The sequence below is a fragment of the Pelodiscus sinensis genome, chromosome 15, assembly GCF_052426305.1.
Source record: "Pelodiscus sinensis isolate ZL-2025 chromosome 15, ASM5242630v1, whole genome shotgun sequence".
Lineage (NCBI taxonomy): Eukaryota > Metazoa > Chordata > Testudines > Trionychidae > Pelodiscus > Pelodiscus sinensis.
The window spans coordinates 43,468,951-43,495,244 of record NC_143066.1 but is presented as its reverse complement, the minus strand read 5'-3'; the positions used below and the strand labels follow the sequence as shown (position 1 = coordinate 43,495,244).

The following is a 26,294-nucleotide window of genomic DNA, read 5'->3' as shown; positions in this document are numbered from 1 at the left end:
GCATCTCGCTTTTGGAGCTCTCCGCTAACAGTTCTGGTACGTGCTCGCGAAAAAGGGTCCCCAGCTGCTTGTCAACTTCCGTCTCCTCCCTAAAGAAGCACCAGAGCACCAGCCCCATCCCCAGCAGGCTGACCGGCAGGACCCTCGCCCAGGGCCGCCGAAAGTTACTGCCCAGGGAGCGTTCCACAGGCCAGACCCGCGGACTGGCCTTGCTGGTGGAGAAGCGGATGGGCCCGGGGCTCTCCGGCTCCGCTGCGTCTTCGGGCCGCGGCTGCCGGCTGAGGCGTCGCACGGACCAAGGGCGCGGCCTGCGCGGGGAGAAGAGACGCGACATGAAGCGAGTCACGGGCCCGACCCCCCACCCCCAGCGAGCACGCGCCGCCCCTCACCGCCAGCCCCACGCCACCGCGCGACTCATCCTGCTGCAGCGCCCGTCACGTCCGGCGCGCTCCCTCGTACTTCCGGTGCAGACAACAGTAGTGCGGCTGCCCAGAGACACGACACGTGACACCCCAGCCTCCCTGCGCCGTGATTCCTTCCAGTGCAGAGCCAGTTAGCTGCCTCTGCGGCTATTGAGCATGCGCACTCGCTCGCTGCCCTCGCTTGTCGGCGTCAATGGGAAGGTCCGAGCTTGTGAGCGCCACCTGCAGGGTCCGACCGGCCAGGACCAGGGAGCCCCCTTCCCAGCAGGCCTCTCTGCGGGGTGAGGGCGGGAGGGGTTTCGTCACGTGCTCTTACCCCACCGCACAAGCCTCGAGCCCGCCCCCGGCCCGCCGAGCACCCTCCAGGGGGGCCAAGGGCTGCTCTCGCCCTTGAGGTAGTGGCGCTTGGGGTCCGGGAAGGGGGACGCAGGAGGGGACACAGGAACATAAGAACGGCCGCACTGGGTCAGACCAAAGGTCCATCTAGCCCAGTATCCTGTCTGCCGACAGTGGCAGCACCAGGTGCCCCAGAGAGGGAGGACTGAGGACAATGATCAAGCGATTTGTCTCCTGCCATCCCTCTCCAGCCTCTGACAAACAGAGGCCAGGGACACCATTTCTATCCCCTGGCTAACAGCCTTTTATGGGCCTAACCTCCATTAAATTATCTAGCTTCTCTTTAAACTCTATTATAGTCCCAGCCTTCACAGTCTCCTCTGGCAAGGAGTTCCACAGGTTGACTACACGCTGTGTGAAGAAGAACTTTCTTTTATTAGTTTTAAACCTGCTCCCCATTAATTTCATTTGGTGTTCTCTAGCTCTGGGCCCCATGTGGGGCTACCAGCTCCAAACAGGCTGAGAATCAGCAACCCTACAGGCAGACCCAGCAGGGCTGAAGCACCAGGTAAGTGGTTAAATGTTCACATCCCAACTCTTCAATCAGTTCCTGGAGTATTCTAGGATGCATTTAATCAGGGCCTGGGGACTTGGAGACATCTGACTCTTCCAAGTAATTTTTAACTCCCTCTTTTCCTATCTCCTTTTTTCTAGCATTCCCTATTGTAGGCATTCAATCACCACCAACCTTGGTGAAGACCGAAACAAGTAGTTAGGCGCCTCTGCCATTTCCTCATTTTCTGTTACTATTTTTCTCTCTTAATTGAATAATGGGACTACCATCTCGCTAGTCTTCCTCTTGCTGCTTATATATTTGTAAAATATTTTCTTGTCACCTTTTATGTCTCTAGCTAGATGTGAGTCATTTTCAACTGAGGTGGTTTTATGTATCTGCACATTGCAGAAGGGTTACTGGTAGATTTATCACTGATGCAACCTTCTACTTGAACAATCTATTCATTGTCTTGTTTCTCCTTCTTTTCCTCCCTCCCCTATTTATTCTTAGATCTGGACTTTTAATACTCCAGTCATCTGAAGACGTGGGTTATGCCCACAAAAGCTCATGATACCATCTACATGTTTTGTTAGTCTTTAAGATGCTACTACACTAGCTGCTTTTTTAAGTTATTTCTTTGGTCTCGCTACAGTTGAGCATAAAGGCAGGGGAGATATGCTTTTCCAAAGGGACCAAAGCCTCTGCATTAGGGATGTAAGTAACTAGTCAATCACCCGCTAAGCATATGTTCATCAGGTATTTGACTAGTGACTCAACTAGTTGCTTTCCCCCCTCTGCTGCCTCTATTAGAGAGAGGCAGCAAGTGGGGGAGAGCAGGAGCCAGCTTGAAATCTGATTCCCCCCAGCATGATCTCTGTGGGGCAGCAGCGTAGTGTAGCAAGAGGACCACTCATGAGCTAAGAATCAGCTGATTTCTGGCTTGCACCCAGTCTTCCCTGCTGCGCCTCTGCCTTTTAAATGTATTAAGACATATATTTAAAAAGCAAGGCCACTGTATCTGGAACTGGGCACCATGATGGAAATTCCATCGACTACTCGATTAGCTGATTAAACACAATTTAACAATCCCTGCCCTGCATAATCCATCATGAAGTTTCCTTATGCTTTTCCTTAGCACTCTATCCAGTAAGAGCTTGATGAAAAGCTCAATGGACAGCATCACTGGTCCAGTTTTGCCACATTTGATTTCACCTGCATGTTCAATACAAACCAAAGTGGGGCTAGTAAGTAGATGGTTTCACAGTGCCTCAGATACAGAGGCAGCAGCATGGGGTGGCAGCTGACTCTCCAGGAGTGCTAGGAGCCAGTTTAAATGCTGGCTTCCAGAGCTCACCAACTCCCCGGGGAGATGGCTTATACCCTGTGCTGCAGGCTGTGCAGTAAGCTTTATATCGCAGAGCCTGCAGCGTGTAATCACTAAGATTTTTTTAATGCTTACCTAATTAACCGTATTTTAACATCTCAATTAAATCCTAACATGAAAGCCTGTATCTAATAACATGCTTTTCCTTTTCATTTTGCTTCCTTCCATCAGGTTTAAAACAAGTTCATTTACATTCAAGGTATGCTGAGAAGCTCATCTTTTTACCCAGGTTTATGGACCTGGGAGTATGTGTCTTGGAACATGGTTTAAGATTAGCACCATGGCTGGTTGTATGTTTTTAGGGAGTCCTCTGCTTTTATAATAAAATGTGCTTTTCCATCAGAGAACATAAGAAAAGCCATAGTAGGTCAAACCAAAGGTTCACCTAGCCTAGTAGCCTGTTTTCTGATACTGGGCAGTTCCAGATGGAATCATAAACTGGAAGCAACTTTGAGAGGTCATGAAGTCCAGTCCCCTGCACTCAAGATAGGATCAAGCACTATCTAAGACCAGGACTACTCAACTTTGGAAGCCCCAGGGGCCACAGTGATACTCACAGCACATGCTGAGGGCCGCAACTTAAGAGTGGTTACACACGCGCACACACACGTCGACAAATTATGGAAAACCCTACTTGCCAGACAAAAACGGGCCTCACCACCCTCCCCCACAAAAAGTGTTTTTTTAATGGCATAAATTCCTAATAAGAATAAGAACAGTAATTACTAATACATTATTAATAAATATCACCCAGGTTATTAATAAATATCTTATAAACCTCTACCTTTTCTCTCTGCTGCCATGTTTTAAAATAGCTTATTTCACACTGATGGACATGAATACAAAGATTAAGGAAAGACTACACAACACAACACGCAGGCCCCGTGTAAGTCAGTTCTGCTGATATTAATAAAATGCAATATTTACCCGACTTCCACCCATATGACAACACTTTTAATGAGCAATGACAGTCCAGGAATTTTACTAAAACGCATATCAACAGAAGTCCATTATATTGGCTCAGCATTGTGGACTGTGTTCCCAGTGGAGGCCATGTTCAAAGGATCTCACCTGTGGGCTGTGTGTTGAGCCCCACATAAACCCAAACCGCACCATGGGCTGTAAACAAGCGGGCTGTAGGCCACATGCAACCCAAGGGCCATATGTTGAGTAGCCCTGATCGAGACTGCTCTTGACAGGTGTTTGTCTAACCTGCTCTTAAAAATCTCTAATGATGGAGATCCCACAACTGCCTTAGGCAATTTATTCCGGTGCTTAACCACCTGGACAGAAGGTTTTTCCTAATGTCCAAGCTAAACCTCCCTTGCTTCAGTTTAAACCCATTGTTTTTTGTCCTATCCTCAGAGGTTAAGGAGAATAATTTTTCTTCCTCCTCCTTCTGACCTTTTACAAGGTCCCCTCTCAGTCTTCTCTTTTCCAGACTAAACAAACACAATTCTTTCAGTCTTCCCTCATGCTCATGTTTTGTAGACCTTTAATAATTTTTGTTGCTCTGCTCTGTACCTTCTCCAATTTGTCCACATCTTTCCTGAACTGTAGCACTCAGTCATTTGAGGTCTAATCAGTGTGAGGTCTAAACACTGACTCATATTTAGCTTGTGGTCCACTATAACCCCCAGATCCCTTTACACAGTACTTCCTACACACAATTTTCCTATTTTGTATATGAGCAACTGATTATTCCTTCCTATGAAAAGTTCTCTTATTTTGTCCTCCTTTAATTTCATCCTATTTACTATAGCAGTGGTCCCCAACAAGGTGCCCGCGGGCGCCATGGCGCCCACCGGGCCATTTCTATGCACCCACAGAGTTATTGGGGCTGCCCCTGGGCGCACTGCGCATGGATGGTGCTGGCCCCGGGCATGCACCACATGAGCATTTACGTGGCCCCATCCCTGGGTGCACGGTGCAAGGGCTGTGTCGGCCCCCGATGTGCGGCATATGGGCACGCGGCATATGGGCAGCGCCAGCCTGGGTGCACGGCCCAGAGGCAGCACCGGCCCTGGGTGCGCAGCACATGGGCGGCCCTGCCCCCGGGTGTGCAGCACATGGGCTGTCCTGGCCCCGGGCGTGCGGCGTATGGGCGTCCCCACCCTGGGCGCGTGGCATAGGAGCGGCACCAGCCCCGGGCATGCAGCATATGGGCGCTGCCGGCTCCTAGGTGCGCGGCACAGGCCCCGGGCACGCAGCACATGGGCGGTGGCGGCCCTGCCCCTGGGCATGCAGCGTATGGGCAGCCCCGCTCCTGGGCGCACAGCTCAGGAGCAGCGCCAGTCCCGGGAGTGCGGCGCATGGGTGGCACCGGCACTGGGCGCGTGGCGTATGGGTGCTTCTGCCCCTGGGCACGTGCGCAGCCTTGCCCCTGGGCGCCCAGCCCGTGAGCTGCCCCGCCCCTGGGTGCCTGGCAGCCCCAAAAGGTTGGGGACCACTGTACTACAGACCGTTTTTAGAGTTTGTCCAGATCATTTGAATTTTAATCCTATCCTCCAAAGTACTTGCAATTATAATGAGAAATAAAAAGACTGACTTTTCAGCTTGAAAAACATATGACTAAGAGGGAATATGATAGATGTCTGTGAAGTCATGTCTGCTGCGGAAAAAGTAAATAAGGAAGGGTTATTTACTTCTTTACAACACAAAAACAAGGGAGCACCTAATGACATTAATAGGCAGCAGATTTTAAAAGAAGAAAAGGAAGTACTTCACACAACACACCCAGCCTGTGGAACTCATTGCCAGTGGATATTATGAAACCAAAACTAGAATGGGGTTCCAAAAAGAAGAAACAAAGTTCATGGAAGATGGGTCTATCAATCACTATTAGCCAAGATGATCGGGGTGTAAACCCCCCTGCTCTGGGTATCCCTAGACCAAGGGTGGCCAACCTGTTATAGGCAAAGAGCCAAAATAGTGGTGGATACAGCCCAAAGAGCGGAGGGGAAAAAAGTTGTCAGGGGGAGGGGGGGAAGCCCCAGCTGCCGCTATTTGGTGGATCAAAAAGAGCAGAGCAGGCATTGCCCTTTTAAGGCAGCCATTTTGAAATCTGCACAGGACACTGCAACTCCAGCTGTCAGACAGAAACACGCCGCTGCTTGCAGAGCTGCGAGCTGCATGCAGCTCGCAAGCTGCGGGTTGGCCTCCCCTGCCCTAGACTCTGACTGCCAGAAGTTGTGAGTGAACAATGGGGTGGATTATTTCATGCCTGCCTAGTTTCTTCATTCTCTGAAGCACCTGGCATTGGCCACTATCAAATGACAGGATACTAGGCTAGATGGACTGTTGGTTTAAGAATGGCTATTCTTATGTTCTTAAAAAATAAAGTTCTGTATTAGAAGTACAAGTTCTTTGTTCTACTCTCAGGTATTACTGATGGGGCTGTATAGATAAGCTTCTTTCTAGTTGATATCAGAAAGATTCCTAGGGACAATGTAGCTAAGATTAATGACAGGTTTCATCCCACAGTTGGATTTTTTGATAGGGTTACCGACTCCAGAAGAGGAACTTGCAGGTGCAAGGAGGTTTGTCAAGATCTCTGGTCTGCCTCACTAGGACCAGAGCCTTCCCACCATACCATGTGCCTTCAGAGATCTGGTGATACCAGCCCTGTGAAAGCATAGGGAACCCTCTGCCATTCTGCTATCTTAGCCCCTGCACTCCTGTGACAGCAGTGCTGCAAAGGACCCATTCAGCATTAGGGTGATCTTCTCCACAGCCAGAGACTCATCCTCTCTGCTATCCTGGCTAGGAATGTCTCATCTGTTACCCAAACCTCCACATTATCTGAATCCCTCCCTTATTCTACAGCATATGATACATGCAGCAGAGGGCACATATTTCATGCTGGGAAGCAAGGAAGGGATTTATATAATGCAGAGGTATGGATAATCTGGTTCTGGATAAATGGGAGTATGCTACATATCATTTACTTGAAAGACTAGAAGGCAGATTTTACTTTTTCCTCATAGGTTCATCTCTAGCTAAAGGTTCCACATCACTCCATCCTTTTAGCCTCATCAGTGCTGCTGCAGGATTAGGAAGTACACTGTGAACTACTCCTTCCCACAAAGGCAAATAAGTGGCCACTGCTCCAGGGTTTGATGTCCATGAATGATGTTCTTGCTGCTAGACAACTTGCTAGTATAACTCTCTACAACTTTGTAAGAAAAGCCCATACATTTATTCTTTATCATAATATACATAATAGAGTTTTATTCTTAGAACAATTTGTCTTTGGTAAAATATTTTCCATTTTCATCTTTCAGCCATAATACCACCAAGGAGTAAGCATCTGTAAATGCATACAATCGTAGTGTGGGACAACCACAGTTGCAGATAACACACACCACAGAGCGAAGAAATATTTTTTCCTAAGGTTTACTCTTTCAAGTGGTAAAGATATTTTAAAGTTCATATTGCAAAAACTCCCCTTCAGTTTGCAAGATCTTGTCTGAAAAGTAGTGAATTATTTGCATTCATTCTGACATCATTATGCACATGGTATGATGAACAGATCACTAAGATTTCCTTGATTTAAAATCTATTACAATGCAAGTTTTGAGTAGTAAATACAAACTGCACACAATAGTGTTTGATAGTCCGCCAATACCCGACTAGAAGGATCAGGAACAAGCCTTGGATGCCTAGAGTGACAAGTCAGAAGTGGATGAGAGGAGCAGAACCAAAGAAATGAGCCAACACCGAAGCTGTGATAGAAAATAACTTACACGAGAGCACCATGGCCATCTGAGGCAAAACAGAAGGTTAAGAGGCGAGCATCCTACTTTCACATGATCACTCTGCTAGTCCCAACTTTTAGTAAACAGTGTGATGGTTTGTCTTAGACAAGAATCTGTTATTGTTAGAGACTGGTGAGAGGTGAATATTAGCTGGTAGGGAGGAAATAGATGTTAAAAGAAAAAATATTTGCACCTTACAGCTTGAAAGTGGAGTAATTTCTCCAGTCTTTATATGGTCATTTCCTTCTATCTTTTTTTCAAAACTGCTCTCCTAATTACCTGAATAGCTTGAGGGACACAGATTTGGTTCAAATCAAGAAACCATCAAACAACGGCGGAGGGGGAGCTCCACATCAGGAGCCTGTCATTCTCATCTCTGCCTCATTCACTTGCCTCTGTAACAGCAGAGTTGCAGAGGGCTGCCTCTGCAGCCTTAGAACAAGTGATACCCAATTCCCTGCAGATGCAAGGAAGGTTGCCAAGACCTCTGCTCTGCCTCACCAGAATCAGAGCCTTCCCACTACACCTTGTGCCTTCAAGGATATGCTATCACTAGCCCTGTGGCCCTCTGCCATTCTGCTGTGTTAGCCTCATTTACTCTTATGACATCAGTGATGTAGAGGGACCCATTCGGAGCAAGTTGATCTTCTCCACAGCAACAGATCATCCTCTTTGCAATCCTGGCTAGGAATGTCTCATCTGTTACCCAAACCTCCACATTATTTGAATCCCTCTCTTATCCTACAGAATATGATGCATGCTGTAGTAGACATATATTTCATGCTGAGAGACAAGGGAGGGATTTATATAATGTAGAGGTCTGGATAATCAGGTTCTGGATAAACAGGAGTATGCTACGTATCATTTACTTGAAAGACCTGAAGGCAGATTTTATGTTTTCCTTCACAGGTTCATCCTCATCATTCCATTCTTCTAACCTCATCAGTGCTGCTATAGGAATTATAGGATTAGGAAGTACAGTGTGAACTACTTCTTCCCTCAAAGCCAAATAAGCAGCCACTGCTCTAGGGGTTAAAAAGTTTACTAAGCTGTTCAAATTTGAGAACAAAACTATTCTTCTCACATCAGGCAGAAATACAGGTGTAGCTCTACAACTAATCGCCTATCATGCCAATTAATGCAATAGTTGATTAAGGCAAATAGCCCAGAACTGAGACTTAAAAAGCAGAGCATGCACACCAATCATTAGTAATAATTTCCACAAAGAGAACGTTTAGAACTTAACCTTGTACGCTCAATTACAATAGCTGTCTGCAATGGGAGAACCAGAATTAACTCAAACATTCTCTTCCCATTAGGGAAGAATATGGAACATTAGATATAGTCACAAAAGGTTGTTAAATTATCTTAGTACTATTATACACATCCAGTTTGCTCACTATTTTAGACTATTTGAACTTGATATTTATCACCCAAATTTCTTTAAAAGGTGTCATTCCAAATGCCAGCCGTCTCTCCATGTAGATGCTCATTAGTCTTTGAGCTATTCAGGACACTGGTCTTTGCAGTCACCAATTTATGAATGAGGTGTTCGGTACTTGTATTTTCAGCTGAAATATTTAATGGTAAAATGTCCGTTATAGCTTAACTTTTCATAATTAAAGATACAATTCACATAGTTTTACTTAGTTCACAATAAGTCATAGGATTCTGTTGAGTTACATTAAGTCATCCAATGCAAATGGTGATTTTTGCTCTTGAATATATAATTAAAATTCTGCTCTTTATGGTTACAAAATTATCCAGTCAGTGAACAACTTGTGTAATATATGTAATCGTTTAAAATAGATATTAATTAGCAAAATCTATAATCTGCATACCAATACAAGATCTTTCCCCTGAAAAAGTCACTCATTACACATAATAAAAATGAAAGTTTCTTGTACAAAGAACTGCAAAATGCAAATACATGACTTACTCAATTCTAATTATTAGTGTAGCCAAACCTACCAAATTCAGTCAATTTTGGTCAATTTCAGGATCACAGGATTTTTAAAATTGTAAATTTCATGTTTTCAGGTATTTTAAATGCAAAATTTCAGTGTTGAAGTTGTAGGTATCCTGATCCAAAAAGGAATTGGGGCATGTGCATGTGCGTGCCAGGTTATCGCAGCGGCTTGCAGTACCCTTACTTTTGCACGGCTGCTGGTGGCAGCGCTGTCTTCAAAGCTGAGAAACTAGAGAGTGGCAGCTGCTGTGAAGGCAGAGCTAACACCACCAGCAGCAAAGAAGTAAAGGAGACATGGTATGATATTGCCACCCTTACTTCTGCACTGCTAGTGGCAGGATGATGCCTTCTGCGCTGGGCGCCAGCCCAACAGTCACTGCTTTCCAACCACACACATCTCTGAAATAAGTGCAAAAGGGTTCCAATACTATGATCCCCCTAAAACAACCTCATGACCCACCTGCAACTCCCTTTTGGATCAGGACCCAATTTGAGATATGCTGGTCTTCTCCATGAAATCTACATAGTATAGGATAAAAGCATACAAAAGGCCAGATTTTACCATCTGTTACACATTTTCCATAGCTATGAATTTGGTAGGACCTAGTTATTAGGTTACAGCCTAATATGTCACTAAGATGCCAAGTTCTGAACACAAACTACAAAGAGGCACACCTTAAGAAGCTAAATGCCCAAGGGGACATCATGTGGGACTTGGAGAATCAATAAGAGACTGGAATTTTACATAAGTGTGTAACACACACCAAGAATGAGGAAATTTGGTTGCTGGGAGATAGAATGAGGCCGGAATTTGCCTGGAGCAAATCCAGACAGTTTCTTCACAGCCAAGAACTATCCTCTCCTTGCTTTCTTCTTCTAACGAAGAAATAACATAAGACAAGTGGTGCATATCTGCAATGAGGGCCAGTGAAGGGGAGAAACTGAACAGCAAAGAGTGGAATGGAGACTTTACACATACCAAAGGAGAACATTTCACATATTCATGGGAGCAGATGTTATCACTAGTGTGCAGTTGGGAGAAACTAGATGAAAATACAGTAAAACTCCGGTGGTCTGGTATCCAGTGGTCCGGTACGCCTGATGGTCCGGCACCAACTGCAACCCGGAAGTGCTCTGGCAGCTGCTTCAAGTTGTTAGAGTAATTGATTAACTGCGGCTGGATCCACAGCTGACACGCAGTTAATCATAGAATCATAGAATCATAGGACTGGAAGGGACCTCGAGAGGTCATCGAGTCCAGCCCCCTGCCCTCAAGGCAGGATCAAGCTCCGTCTACACCATCCCTGACAGATGTCTATCTAACCTGTTCTTAAATATCTCCAGAGAGGGAGATTCCACCACCTCCCTTGGCAATTTATTCCAATATTTGACCACCCTGACAGTTAGGAATTTTTTCCTAATGTCCAATCTAAACCTCCCCTGCTGCACTTTAAGCCCATTACTCCTTGTCCTGTCCTCAGAAACCAAGAGGAACAAATTTTCTCCTTCCTCCTTGTGACACCCTTTTAGATATTTGAAAGCCGCTATCATGTCCCCCCTTAATCTTCTTTTTTCCAAACTAAACAAGCCCAGTTCATGAAGCCTGGCTTCATAGGTCATGTTCTCTAGACCTTTAATCATTCTTGTCGCTCTTCTCTGTACCCTTTCCAATTTCTCCACATCTTTCTTGAAATGTGGCGCCCAGAACTGGACACAGTACTCCAGCTGAGGCCTAACTAGTGCAGAGTAGAGCGGCAGAATGACTTCACGAGTTTTGCTTACAACACACCTGTTAATACAACCTAGAATCATATTTGCTTTTTTTGCAACAGCATCACACTGTTGACTCATATTCAACTTGTGGTCCACTATGACCCCTAGATCCCTTTCTGCCATGCTCCTTCCTAGACAGTCGCTTCCCATCTTGTATGTATGGAACTGATTGTTCCTTCCTAAGTGGAGCACTTTGCATTTCTCTCTATTAAACCTCATCCTGTTTACCTCCGACCATTTCTCTAACTTGCTAAGGTCATTCTGAATTATGTCCCTATCCTCCAAAGAAGTCGCAACCCCACCCAGTTTGGTATCATCTGCAAACTTAATAAGCGTACTCTCTATCCCAATATCTACATCATTGATGAAGATATTGAACAGTATGGGTCCCAAAACAGACCCTTGAGGAACTCCACTTGTTATCCCTTTCCAGCAGGATTTAGAACCGTTAACAACCACTCTCTGACTACGGTTATCCAGCCAATTATGCACCCACCTTATCGTGGCCCTATCTAAGTTATATTTGCCTAGTTTATCAATAAGAATATCATGCGAGACCGTATCAAATGCCTTACTAAAGTCTAGGTATATGACATCCACCGCTTCTCCCTTATCCACAAGGCTCGTTATCTTATCAAAGAAAGCTATCAGATTAGTTTGGCATGACTTGTTCTTCACAAACCCATGCTGGCTATTCCCTATCACTTTATTACCTTCCAAGTGTTTGCATATGATTTCCTTAATTACCTGCTCCATTATCTTCCCTGGGACAGACGTTAAACTGACCGGTCTATAGTTTCCTGGGTTGTTCTTATTCCCCTTTTTATAGATGGGCACAATATTTGCCCTTTTCCAGTCTTCTGGAATCTCCCCTGTCTGCCATGATTTTTCAAAGATCATAGCTAAAGGCTCAGATACCTCCTCTATCAGCTCCTTGAGTATCCTGGGATGCATTTCATCAGGACCTGGTGACTTGCTGACATCTAACTTTCCTAAGTGATTTTTAACTTGTTCTTTGTGTATCCTATCTTCTAAACTTACCCTCTCTCTGCTTGTATTCACTACGTTAGGCACACCTCCAGACTTCTCGGTGAAGACCGAAACAAAGAAGTCATTGAGCATCTCCGCCATTTCCAAGTTTCCTGTTACTGCTTCTCCCTCCTCACTAAGCAGTGGGCCTACCCTGTCCTTGGTCTTCCTCTTGCTTCTAATGTATTTATAAAAGGTCTTCTTGTTTCCCTTTATGCCTGTAGCTAGTTTGATCTCATTTTGTGCCTTTGCCTTTCTAATCTTGCTCCTGCATTCCCGTGTTGCTTGCCTGTATTCATCCTTTGTTATTTGTCCTAGTTTCCATTTTTTATATGACTCCTTTTTTATTTTGAGATTGTGCAAGATCTCCTTGTTAAGCCAAGCTGGTCTTTTGCCATATTTTCTATCTTTCCTACACAGCAGAATTGTTTGCTTTTGGGCCCTTAACAACGTCCCTTTGAAATACTTCCAACTCTCCTCAGTTGTTTTTCCCTTCAGTCTTGCTTCCCATGGGACCTTACCTACAAGTTCTCTGAGCTTATCAAAATCTGCCTTCCTGAAATCCATTACCTCAATTGTGCTGGTCTCCCTTCTACCTTTCCTTAAGATCATGAACTCTATTATTTCGTGATCACTGTCCCCTATACTGTCTTCCACTTTCAAGTTCTCAACTAGTTCCTCCCTATTTGTTAAAACCAAATCCAGAACAGCTTCTCCTCTGGTAGCTTTTTCAACCTTCTGAAACAGAAAGTTGTCTCCAATGCAGTCCAGAAACTTATTGGATAGCCTGTGCCCCGCTGTGTTAGTTTCCCAACATATGTCTGGATAGTTGAAGTCCCCCATCACCACCAAATCTTGGGCTTTGGATAGTTTTGTTAATTGTTTAAAAAAGGCCTCATCCACCTCTTCCACCTGGCTAGGTGGCCTGTAGTAGACTCCTAGCATGATATCACCCTCGTTTTTTACCCCTTTTAGCTTAACCCAGAGACTCTCTACACAGCTATCTCCTACATTCATCTCCACTTCAGTCCAAGTGTGTACATTTTTAATATACAAGGCAACCCCTCCTCCCTTTTTTCCCTGTCTGTCCTTCCTGAGCAAGCCGTACCCTTCCATACCAACATTCCAATCATGCGTCCCATCCCACCAGGTTTCTGTAATACCAATATAACTTTCCTCTCTACTGCCGGGAGGGGGGGGGCAGGGGAAGGTAGGGGTCGGTGGGAGAGGGGGAGAGGGAGGAGGAGGGGGCGAGGGTGTGCCAAAGCAACCGCATTCAGGACGTTCTGGTCAGTTACAGTCACTCCGGCTGGATCCACAGCCGACACGCAGTTAATGTAATTTTCCTCCCTACTGCCGGGAGGGGGGGGGAGAGGGGAAGGTAGGGGTCGGTGGGAGAGGGGGAGGGGGAAGGAGGAGGGGGCGAGGGTGTGCCAAAGCAGCCACATTCAGGACGTTCTGGTCAGTTACAGTCACTCCGGCTGGATCCACAGCCGACACGCAGTTAATGTAATTTTCCTCCCTACTGCCGGGGGGGGGGGGGGGGGGAGAGGGGAAGGTAGGGGTCGGTGGGAGAGGGGGAGGGGGAAGGAGGAGGGGGTGAGGGTGTGCCAAAGCAGCCGCATTCAGGACGTTCTGGTCAGTTACAGTCACTCCGGCTGGATCCACAGCCGACACACAGTTAATGTAACTTTCCTCTCTACTGCCGGGAGGGGGGGGGGGAGGAGGAGGGGGCGAGGGTGTGCCAAAGCAGCCGCATTCAGGACGTTCTGGTCAGTTACAGTCACTTTGGCTGGATCCACAGCCGACACGCAGTTAATGTAACTTTCCTCTCTACTGCGGGGGGAGGGCGGGGGGAACAGGTAGATCTGCAGGTGACAGGCTGCTGCTGAAACTCACAAGAGATCATCTCCCCTCCCTGTCCCTGCTGCTTTTACCAGTAGACCCGATAGTCCAGGATCAAAAGATCAAGTGAGTGAGCTTGCGCAAAAAACCAGAGGCAGCAGTTGAACCCAGTGAACCGGAAGGCATTGAGTCAGTCTGCCATTAGCATTGTGACCCACTGGAGAGTGCTGTTTTGACTTTTGAATATTTTTGCCCATCAGAGTGTACATAGTGATGGAGTCAAAAGTGAATGAAGGTGCTAGTAGTAGTGGTAAGAAAACTTTAAAAAGGAAGCATATAACCCTGACACTGAACCAGAAATTAGAAATTATAAACATGCTAGAAAGAGGCATAAATCGGAACGTTATCATGAGTAAATTTAACGTTGGATCTTCAACAATCTATGACATAAAGAAACAGAAGGATATATTGCGAGCATTTGTTGCTGAAAGTGAAGCACCTACTAAACGTACTGAGCTACGGCAAACTCTGAAAATGCCTAAGATGGCACAGTTGGATGTAGCTTTGTTTAAGTGGTTTAGTGCAAAGCTTTCTGAAGGTAAGCCCATTACTGGGCCAGTGCTCATAGAAAAAGCAAAACAGTTTCACAGTCAAATGATTAACAAATCGTGTGTTTTCAGAAGGTTGGCTGCGTAATTTTAAGGATCGGCACGGGATCCGTAAATTAGATATCAGTGGTGAGCAAAAGTCTGCCAATCATGTAGCCGCTGAGGAGTATAGTGCTATTTTTGAGCAGTTGGTGGAGGAACACAGGTTGTCACCTTGTCAAATGTACAATGCTGATGAAACTGGACTCTTATGGCATTGTTTGCCAAACTCTACTCTCGTTGGCGGTGGTGAAAAGGCTGCTCATGGCTTCAAAATGAACAAAGACCGCATTACAGTTCTGGTATGCGCAAATGCATCTGGCACGCATAAACTTAAGCTTCTTGTCATAGGGAAGTACAAAAAACCAAGGGCATTTAAAACTCTTACGAGTTTGCCAGTGATTTATGAGGCACAGGGGAATGCTTGGATGACGTCAGAAATGTTTAAGGACTGGTTTTTTAATCATTTTGTGCTCGCAGTTAAGGAGAATTTTAGAAAGGAGGGTCTACCGGAGGATAGTAAAGCTGTTCTTTTGCTCATAACTGTCGAGCACATCTGCCCGCTTCAGAGCTTGTAAGTGGAAATATCTTTTCTACATATTTGCCACCAAACGTGACGTCTTTGATCCAACCGATGGATCAAGGTGTGATACAGAACTTTAAGTGTTTCTACAGGGGGACTTTTGTCCAAAAGTTGGTAAACTCAGACTGCAGTGTTTCTGAATTTCAATCTGATTTCAACCTTAAGGACGCTGTATATGTGGCTGCATTGGCTTGGAAAGACGTAAAGAAGGTTACTGTTCGAAAATGTTGGAGGAAACTTTGGCCTAGCATCATGTTTTGTGATGATTCTTCTGATGAAGAGGAATTTTGTGGATTTAATGTTAGGCCAAAGCACATTAGTAACATACAAGAAATAATTGAAAATGTCTCTGAGAAGAATGCTGTTGCAAAGCTCTCAGAAAATGACATTGAACAATGGCTTGCCATGGACAAAGATGAACCAGTTGTAGAAATTTTGAGTGATGCTACGATCATTGAAAGTGTTTTGAATCCACAAAAACCTCAAGAAGAAGAAGAAGAGGAAGTGATGGAGAGAGCAAAATACATCTGGCGAGAGGCAACTGAATTTATTTCCAAATTTGTAGAATTTGCAGAGTCTTGCAGCCAATATAATGCAGCTGAAGTGATGAACCTTCATATTATTCTGAATAACTTTTATGCTAAGAAGTCACAGTCCTCTAAGCAAGATGATCTCAGGGATATGTTTGCAAGGGCACAGAAGACAGTTCAGCCTTTTTCTTCACCACCACCACCACCAGAGCCTACTGTTGTTGACACTCCCATAGAAGCAGAGGAGGATATTGAAGAGGGGGATGATAACAGGGATGAAGCAGCACTGGTTTCATCGGATGATGAGTAATTGTGCAGCATGGCAAAATAAAGTTACAGATTTAAGTTTCAGGGGTTTGTTAAAATTTGCATTTTTTAGTGTTTAAGTGAATAATTAACAGACTGTATATATATCAGCAGGGTATATATCCGCACACCCCCACCCCACCGACCCCTACCTTCCCCTGCCCCCCCTCCTCCCGGCAGCAGAGAGGAAAGTTACATTAACTGCGTGTCGGCTGTGAATCCAGCCGGAGTGACTGTAACTGACCAGAACGTCCTGAATGCAGCTGCTTTGGCACACCCACGCCCCCTCCTCCTCCCCCTCCCCCTCTCCCACCGACCCAACCCCTACCTTCCCCTGCCCCCCCCCCCCCCGGCAGTAGAGAGGAAAATTACATTAACTGCGAGTCGGCTGTGGATCCAGCCGGAGTGACTGTAACTGACCAGAACGTCCTGAATGCGGCTGCCCGCCTGTCACCGCCTCTCCTCTTCCACCGCTCGCAGGATCTGCCTCCCTGCAGCAGGAGAGAGGGTTTGGGACATCCCCGCCCCCTCGCCTGCTTCCCCTCCGATGAGACCCGCCCCTGCCAGAGTACCTCCTGATAGTCCGGCATTTCTGATAATCCGGCACCACCTGGGTCTCAAGGGTGCCAGATTATCGGAAGTCTACTGTATTAGGACAGGTCAATATTATGGAGACAGGTCGATCTAAGCGACACAATAGGAGTTACACATTAGTAGCGTAACTCCAAACAACATAGCTTAGATCTACTTATCACAGAGTCCACACCATGGGTGAAAAACTCTCCTATCAACTCCTCTCACTCTTTTTTTTCTGGTGAAGTACCAAAGTCAATGTCAGTCAATTTATCGCAGCTATATTAGACGTGACAAATTGACTCCACTGGATTGATCACTGCCCCATCCATCTAGCGCATAGTGAAGACATTCCCTCAGTCCTAAATACTGTGGGCACAGATTTTTCATCCTTATGCTAAGAAGTAGGGATTGAAGCCAGGGCTGGCTCGAGCCATTCCTTTGCCCTGGGCAGCGGGCATGCAATGCATGTGCGGCTCCGCCCCTGGGCGCATAGCACATGCGCGGCCCCGGCATGCTGCACACCTTACAGCTGCAATCGGGTGCAAGGCGCATCATTGCAGCTCTAAGGGGTGCCACATAGGCCCCGGGCGCGCGGTGCCTGATGGCAGCTCTAAGGGGTGCTATGCGCCCGGCTGCATGACGCCCCTTACAGCTGCCATCAGGCACCCCCCATAGGTTGGCGTCCCGGGCAGCTGCCCGGCTAGCCCCTTCCTTAATCCAGCCCTGATTGAAGCCCAAAGTATACCACAATAGAAGTATAAGTAGCAGCTAAAGTTCCAATGTATAGTTGACACGGATAACAATCTACATATATTTTTACACAAAGTTCTCACAATCAAGGATCTGTTCAGTCAAAAATTAGCTGCAGTATGCTTTATGGTGGGTACTGACCCCATACAATGCAATATTATTTGTTTATCCTAATGTTAACATTGTCTGTAATTTAAAAAGAGAAATTCACATTCTAAATAGATAGGAATGAGAAAACAGAACTCTACAAAGAACTTACCTGAGTTGCTTTCATACACAATACCACGTTGAGTTAGTAAGTCTTTAAGTCTTTTTATTTCTTTATAAAGTTTCTTGTACTCCTAGAATAAAAGTATTTTTAAAATGGACAGTGTGTTATCCAAATATACATGTCTATTTAAAAATTCAGTTTGCATCAAGCATAAAAAGTCCAAGCATAGTTATTAGGGAAGCGTTGGGAACCTTAGGATGTTCCAGATTACTGGAGGATAGCTAATATGGCACCACTCTTTAAGAAGTTTCCAGAAGCATAGAACAGAATTATCTCACATACTGATGAACATGATTTATTGGGCAAGAGATTTTGTAAAGGGAAATCATGCCTCACCACTATATGAGAATTTTTTGAGAGGGTCAACACACATGTGGGCAAGGATAATCCAGTGGATAGAGTGTACCTGCACTTCCAGAAAGACTGACAAAATTTCTCACCAAAGATTCTTAAGCAAAAGAAACAGTCATAGGATAAGAAGAAAGATAAAGAGGTGAAAGGTGGTGTCCCACAGCAATCTTTATTGGGAACAATTCTGTTCAACATATTCATAAATGATGTGGACAATGAGGTAAACAGTGAGGTGGCAACATTTGCAGGAAATACAACATTACAAGATAGTTAAGTCCAAAGCAGACAAAGCGATACAAAGGAATATCACAAAACTGGGTGACAGAGCAACAAAATGGCAGACAAAATTTCATGTTAATACATGTAAAATAATGTGCACTGGGAAACATATCAACTATACAATAAAACAATGGGGTATAAATTAGCTATTGTCACTCAAGAAAGACATTACAGAATCACTGTAGATAGTTCTCTAAAAATATCTGCTCACTTGATAATTGCCCTGCTCTGTTCATTTCCTCTGATGTATTTGACATTGAACATTGGTTGAAGACAGGTTACTGAGCTAGATGGACCATTGGTCTGACTCAGTGTGGCCATTTTTATGGTTTAAGATTCTCCTAAACAGGCTTTTTAACTTGTGAACAAGCTTCAAAGAGATGGACAAATGAAAGGAATTATTTCTGCACACAAGACAAAGCCAGCCTGTGGAAAGCTTTGCTAGAGGATGTCGTGAAGGCCAAAACTGCAAACACAATTCAAAAAACAAACAAACAAAAAAGACAGTTACCTTCTTGTAACTACTATTCTTCAAGATATGTTGTTCACGTCCATTCCAATCAGGTGTGCATGCACGAACGTCAAAAACTTTTCCTTTAGCATCTTACATCGGATTGGCTGTGGTGCCTCCAAGTGGCACCCTTATGGTGCTCTACATATGCCCCTGCAGACCTGACTCCCCCTTTGGTTCCTTCTTTCCAGCTACTCTGACAGAGAGGAAGGAGGATGGAAAGAGATGTAAACAACACATCCCAGTAAGAACAACAGTTACAAGAAGGTGAGTACCCATCTTTGAGTACTTGTTCACGTCAATTCCAATCGGGTGACTCCTATGCTGTTCCACTCTGGAGGTGGGGTCGGAGTTAAGGAATTACTGATTGGAGAATTGTTCTACCAGCCACTGCATCATCTCTGGCCAGTTGGCTGATGGCATAGTGACTGGTGAACATATGCACTAAAGATCAGGTTGCCACTCTTCCAGATCTCCTGGACTAGGGCTTGGGCCAGAAACATGGTTGATGAGGTCTGTGCTCTCGCTGACTGTGCTGTAAATGCCAGGATCTTAGCTAGCTCATATCAGATATGGATGCAGTGTGATATCCAGGGTGAGAGGTGCTGTGATGAGACTGGAAGATCTTTTATCCAGTCTGCTACTGACACGAAGAGCTGGGCTGATGTCCAGAGTGGCTTCATGCACTCAATGTAGAATGCAAACACTATCTGAACATCCAGGATGGGCGTATCACCCTGCTGACATGCACTAGGTGTGGGGGTTTGGGTAGAAAAATGGTAGGAAAATATTCTGCCCCAAGTGGAACTATGATACTACTGTGGTCAGGAAAGCCAGACATGGCCTGAGCTGTACCTTGTCTTTTTGGAAGACAACATAGGGAGGTTCAGATGTTAGAGCTTCCAACTCTTCTGAAAGATGTAATGGCTCCCACGAATGCCACTTTCCAGGAGAGATATAGGAGGAAGCATGTGGCCAAGGGCTCAAAGGATGCACCCATAAGTTTGGTGAGGATTAAGCTTAGATCCCAGGAGGGTATAGGTGTGCATTAATATGGGTACAGCCCATCTAAGCCTTAAGGAAACATTCCCTCATGGGGTTGTTAAATACTGAGTGGCCCAACTGTCCAGGATAGAATATTGAGATGGCCACAAGATGGACAATGGTGCCAGACCCTGACTCCTTAAATGGAGCACGTATTCCAGAATGAGTGGTATTGGTGCTTCAGAGCTGAGGCAGCAATTGCTGTGTGCACCAATAGTAGAACCTCTTTCACTTTCCAAGGTATGTGGTCCTGGTGGAAAGTTTTCTACTACCAATAAGTACATCTCTCATTGATCAGGAACATTGCAGCTCTGAAACATTTAACCATGCAGTTGCTTGTAGGCTGTGAGGTGAAGGGACTGGGGGTCCAGGTGCAGTAGACAGCTGTGATCCTGGGAGATCAGGTCTGAATACTCTGGTAGGGCTGGCTTTTGGGGTATCCACTGACAGATCCAACAGCATGGCGTACTAATGCTAACATGGCCATTCGATGTCCATCAAGATCACTCTCTCCCAGTTCCTGTGGACTTTTAGCAGGAATTTGTGGATGAATGGCATCAGAGGAAAAGCATACATTAAGCAACTACCCTTTGGAATCGTGATTGCATCTGCAATAGAGCCCAGTCTGTGGTTCTGGAAAGAACAGAAATCCTGGCACAATGTTCCCTCTAATTTTTTACATCCATGTGCAGAATTTTTTTTATGTGCATTGAAGCATGTGTGTATGTGCCCACCAGTAGAAACCAAAAACCTAGCTTTGGGCACTGTGCTAATCGGCTAGGTGGCATTCAAATTTCTCCTGAGCAGTTACACAAGCACACAACTTACAGCGAACACTGGTCTGGCATTTCCTTTTGCTCCTGATGGCAAACAGCTGTATCTGAAAAAACCCATGCTTTAGGAAAATTAAATGAATGACAGTTGCTCTGAACGGCCACTTGGGATGGGGAAGGTCCTGCTGTGGCTTTTTGCCAGGCCGTTTTAGGGGCTTGGGAGATAACAGGTCTCCAAGTGGGCGGAGTGGGCTAACACAGAAGTCCCAGAGCTGCAGGGCTTTCTGGCAGAGGGCCAATGACTGTGCTCCACCATGTTTGTTTATATAAAACATGGTGGCGGTTCTATCGGCCCACACTGTCACACAGATTCTGCATTTGGGAGCAGCAGGTTTGGAAGATTACTCTCACTGCCCTTAGCTCCTTCATGTTAATGTAGAGCTGGATTTCCATTTGTGTCTGAAGTTGCCCCAGAAGTTGTCCCTCCAACCCAGATCCAAAGCAATTGTCACTACATCAGAGAGAGAAACAAGAGGTTGCAAGAAACTCCTTTGTAGGGATGTAATAGTGTAGTCAAGTAACGGATTAACCAATAAGCAAAAGCTTATGGGTTAATGCTATAGACTATACGCATTTTCCCCCCCAACAGTAATTTTTTAGCAGGCTGGCCAGCAGCCCAGCTCAGTCCTGGCTCACACCAGGTCCGGGACCTACCCCGACTGCAGCTCTGCATTTAAAGTGTATTAGGTGCCAGGGGGACAGGCAGCCCAACTCAGTTCCAGCTCATGCAGAGTCTGGAAGCTCAGCCTGGCCACAGGACAGGCAGCTGGTCTGCAAGGAGAACTGTTTTTTAAACTGGCTCCCCTCACGGACCAGCTCCCGCCTGGCACCTCGCATAGCTGCTTCTGATACAGAGGCAGCAGCTCGGAGGGGCAGGGAGATCCTTTGGAGTGGGGCCAAAGCACAGTGGCTGCCAGCCCCACCCCCGGGGCCTACAGAATAGTCGAGTAAACAATAAGAATTCATGAGGTTAATCAACTATTTAATTAACCAATATTTAACATCCATACTCCTTCACAAACTACATGAGGATCCATCCACCATTGCGACTGAGGCAAGCCAGGCATGTCTGAATGTGAAGGAGTAGGATACCATATGGGCTAGAATACTGAAGTATACCCTTGCCATGGTGGTGGGCTACCGTCTGAGGATCTGAATGACGTTCACTATGGACTGAAACCTGGAGTCTAGAAGACTGATCCTTGCCCGTACCGAGTCCAGGATTGCTCCTGTAAATTCTGTCCTTCATGTGAGTATTAACATAGACTTGTTCACATGCAGGAGCCCCAGGGATTAGAATGTGTCTAACTCTCTCCCAAAAGTTGCTTCAGAGTTAGTCTCTGTCTCAGAGTTGCTTCCCAATAGCCAACTGTAGTAAGATGAAGGCCTGAAACAAAAGTCCATGTAGCACAAGCTGGTATGAGGTCTGAGGCCTATCAAACAATGGTCAAAAAGAACAGTTACTTACCTCGTAATTGTGATTCTTCGAGAGGTGTTGCTCATGTCTATTCCAATTAGGTGTGTGGGCGCAGTATGCACGCATCGTCGGAAGTTTTTCCCTCAGCAGTACCTTTAGGGCCAGCGGGGAGCCCCCTGGAGTGGCGCTGGTATATTGGCCCATATATACCCCTGCTGGCTCAGTTCCTCCTTAGAGGAATATTCCGGACAAAGGGCGGCAGGCGGGGATTTGGAATGGACTTGAATAACACATCTTGAAGAATCACAGTTACGAGGTAAGTAACCATTCTTTCTTCTTTGAGTGATTGCTCATGTGCATTCCAATTAGGTGACTCCAAAGCAGAACCTATGGAGGAAGGTTGGATGTTGAAGCTATAGAGGAGTGGGGGACCGCCCTGCCCAGGGCGGCGTCTTCCCTGGCTTGATGCATTAGTGCATAGTGATTGGCGAAGGTATGGACAGAGGACCATGTCACGGCTCTGCAGATTTCCAGGCTGGGAACCTGTGCCACGTGGTGGAGGCTGCCACAGCTCTTGTGGAGTGCGCTCTAGTGGGTGGGGCCGGTACCCCTGCTAGGGCATAGCACTCCTTGATACAAGCGGTTATCCTGGAGGAGATCCACTGAGAGGACATGGGTTGACCCCTTGCCCATTCGGCGATGGCCACAAAGAGTTGCGATGACTTCCTGAATGGTTTTGTCGTAAGTAAAAAGCTAACACCGCACATTTAAAGTGTGTAAAGCCTGTTCTTTCCCAGACATGTGCGGCTTGAGGTAAAAAACTGGCAGGAAAATGTCCTTGGAAGTGTGAAAGGAATACACCACCTTAGGCAGAAAGGCCTGGTGGAGGCGGAGCCTAACCTTGTCTTTAAAAAACACCTTGTAGAGGGGATCCAAGGTGAGCGCCCTGAGTTCAGATACCCGCCTGGCAGATGTGAGAAGCACCAGGAGAGACACCTTATATGACAGGTAAAGAAGGGAACATGTCGCTAACCGTTCAAACGGGGGTTTGGAAAGGACCAGGTTTAGGTCCCACTGGGGAATGGGCTGGCGGACATATGAGTAGAGCCTGTCCAACCCTTTCAGAAACGTATTGACCATTGGGTTAGCAAACAGAGTTTTTCCCCCTTCCCCCAGGTGGAAGGCCAAAATGGCTGCCAAGTGAACCCTGATGGAGGAGGAAGAGAGGTCCTGGAGCCTGAGATCTAACAGGTAATCCAGGATCAAGGGGATCGCAGCTTGCCTTGGGTGCACCCCCTTTTGGGCAGCCCAGATACAGAACCGTTTCCACTTAGCCAGGTACGTGGTCCTAGTGGAGGGCTTCCTGCTACCCAATAGGACTTCCTGGACCCATTCCGAGCACTGAAGTTCCTTGGCTGTTAGCCACGGACCTTCCACGCTGTCAAATGCAGCGAGTGCAGGTCTGGGTGGCGGAGCCTGCCTGAGTCCTGAGTAATCAGGTCCGGGTGCAGCGGGAGGGTCATGCATCTCTCGCATGACAGGTTGAGGACGGTTGAGAACCAGTGGTGCCTGGGCCACGCTAGGGCGATTAACTGAACTCCCACACCAAGCAAGACCTTGTCGATTAGTGAGAATGATGGGAAGGCATATAATAGGTCCTGTGGCCAGGGGAGAAGGAGAGCCTCTCCCAGTGAGCCCTGTCCCTGTCCCTGTCCCATCAGGGAGCAGAATTGGTGGCACTTCCTGTAGCAAAGAGGTCCAGATGAGGAGACCACCCACACATGGAAGATAGATTGGGCTACATCCCACCTCAAAGACCATTCGTATCCTGCAAAGGACCTACTCAGTTTGTCCGCCAGGACGTTTTGGGAGCCCGGGAGGTATGAGGCCGTCGGATGGATATCCGCCCCGATGCAAAGTTCCCACAGGTGAATCGCCTCCAAGCATAGGCGAGGGGAACGATCCCTGCCTTGCTTGTTTATGTACGCCACCGCTGTCATGTTGTCCGATAGGATGAGGACAGACTTGCCTCTGAGGTGCGGAAGAAAAACTGCACAAGCCAGTCAGACTGCCCAGAGCTCCCTGCTATTGATATGCAGGGAGATCTCGTCCGCAGGCCACATACCTTGTATGTGAAGGTCTTCCAGGTAGGCTCCCCAGCTGGTGTCCAAAGCGTCCGTGACAAGTCGGGTGGACCCACAATAAATCTGAGGAATTTGCGGTGGTGGGGGGCAATGGAAATGTGAAAGTAAGTGACTTTTAAGTCGAGAGCAGTGTACCAGTCTCCAGGGGCTAGTGAGAGGATTATGGACACCAATGTTTCCATTATGAACTTTGCTTTGGCGATGAAGGAGTTGAGGGCTCTTAGGTTCAGGATGGGAAGAAGGCCCCCTTTGGCTTTCAGGACCAGAAAGTAGCGGGAATAGAACCCCCTCCCTCAAAACTCAGGGGGAATGCATTCTACTGCCCCTATCGTAAGGACATGTTGGATCTCCTATTGAAACAGAGGCTCATGAGAGGGGTCCCTGAAAAGGGATGGGGTAGGGAGTTGGGAAGGGGGAAGAGAGGGGAGTGGAAAGGGATTACATAACCCCTTTCCACTATCTCGAGCACCTAGTGGTCCGAAGTGACTGACCGGCAGGCTCGGGTAAAATGGGATAAACGGTCCCGGAAGAGAAATGGGGAGACTGGAAGGTTGCCCCTGTAGAGCCCATCAAAACCCCTGATGGCAACTGGAGGGTTTGTTGGGAGGCCCCTGGTTGTGATCAGGGGTCGGATGAGGGAGACGCCTGTTCCTGCTGTTACCACTTCTACTCCTACGGCGGGAGAAGTTGGTATGCAGACCCTGGAGAGGTGCTCTAGGAACATTCCTAATAGGGAAGGGGCACCTCAGGGTAGCCGGGGTGTACATGCCCAATGATTAATTTAAGGTAGCACGGGTGTCTTTCTGGCCATGGAGCCTCTGATCAGTTTGCTCAGAAAAGAGCGAGGAACCTTCAAAAAGGAGGTCTTGAATGGTGTTCTGGAACTCTAGGGGAACCGCAGAACCCTGTAGCCAGTAACTGCAGCGTAAGACCACCCCGGAGGCCATTACTCGGGCAGCAGCGTCCGCCACGTTGAGAGCCACCTAGAGAGCCACCCTGGAAACCGTTCTCCCCTCCTTGTGGAGAGCTCTGAATTCTGCATGGGACTCTCTGGGAAGTATGTCTATGAATTTGTCCATCGAGGCCCAGGTGTTAAACGTATACCGCAACAAGAGGACCTGTTGATTTGCAATGCGGTACTGGATACCACTGGACACGTAGACCTTCCGGCCTAGCAGGTCAGTTTTCTTAGCCTCCCTATTCTTAGGGACAACAGCGGGCTGACCTTGTGTCTCTCTTTGATTCACAGCTTGTATCACAAGAGAGCCCGGTGGAGAGTGGAAAAAATGATTTTCATTACCCTCCTTTGGGATAAAGTATCTCTGTTTGGCCCGCTTATCCGTGGGGGGATAGACGCGGGAGTCTGCCACAAGGCTTTGGAGATCTTGGCCACCATTTTGTTAATCGGGAGGGCCACTCTAGAGGGAGTATCCACGTGAAGGATGTCCACTGTAGGATCGGAGTCATCGGACACCCTATCCGTCTGGACTCCCAAACTTTGGGCCAGACGTTGAAGGAGGTCCTGGTGGGCCCTGGAGTCCATAGAGGCCAGGGATGGTCCAGGGTCTCCCAGAGCCTTGTCGGGGAGGAGGATGATGATCCCTTTCGGACTTCTCTGACAGATACCCCCAAAAGTGCCGGATCCTGCTGCATGCCAGCAGATGAGGGTGGGAGAGGTTGGCTCACTGGAGCCACACTCCCCGAAGAAGCAGGAGACTGCTGGCCAGGAGGCAGTGACTGGCCAGAGGTTGGCAATCTGACCAGTGGGTTCACCGAAGGAGGGGCCCAAAGACCCGATTCGACCGAAGCCGACCTAGAAGGAGATTTCCCTGGGCTTGGTGATATGCCTAAAGAGTCCAAAATGGTACTGGGCCAGAGGTTGAAGAGGCCATGATTGCTGGAGCACCGGTACCAGGACTGGTTGTGTCCATTGCTTCTGGTATGGACGAGGTAGACTATGGAGCTGGGAGCAGAACCACGA

General features: G+C 46.9%; 1 protein-coding gene and 1 long non-coding RNA gene across 3 annotated transcripts in view; one reads left to right on the top strand and one right to left on the bottom strand.

Annotated features, from left to right (window-relative positions):
- Positions 1-697: 697 nt before the first annotated feature.
- On the top strand, positions 698-25,339 carry LOC142818653 (uncharacterized). Its single transcript, XR_016346910.1, has 4 exons — positions 698-817; positions 1,241-1,326; positions 19,067-24,316; positions 25,204-25,339. It is a non-coding gene; the product is annotated as an uncharacterized LOC142818653 (long non-coding RNA).
- Positions 6,909-26,294, bottom strand: part of GNPTG (N-acetylglucosamine-1-phosphate transferase subunit gamma) — a 56,009-nt gene continuing 36,623 nt past the window's right edge. Inside the window, exons 10-11 of one of the 2 annotated variants that reach the window (XM_075899992.2) lie at positions 17,723-17,804; positions 6,909-9,026 (exon numbers count right to left, since the gene is read on the bottom strand). In XM_075899992.2, the coding sequence (XP_075756107.2) occupies positions 8,899-9,026; positions 17,723-17,804 (210 nt within the window). In that variant the 3' untranslated portion in view covers positions 6,909-8,898. Of the gene's footprint in view, positions 9,027-17,722; positions 17,805-18,235; positions 20,447-26,294 lie in introns of those variants that run through there. The other variant, XM_075899995.2, reaches the window with a different exon arrangement.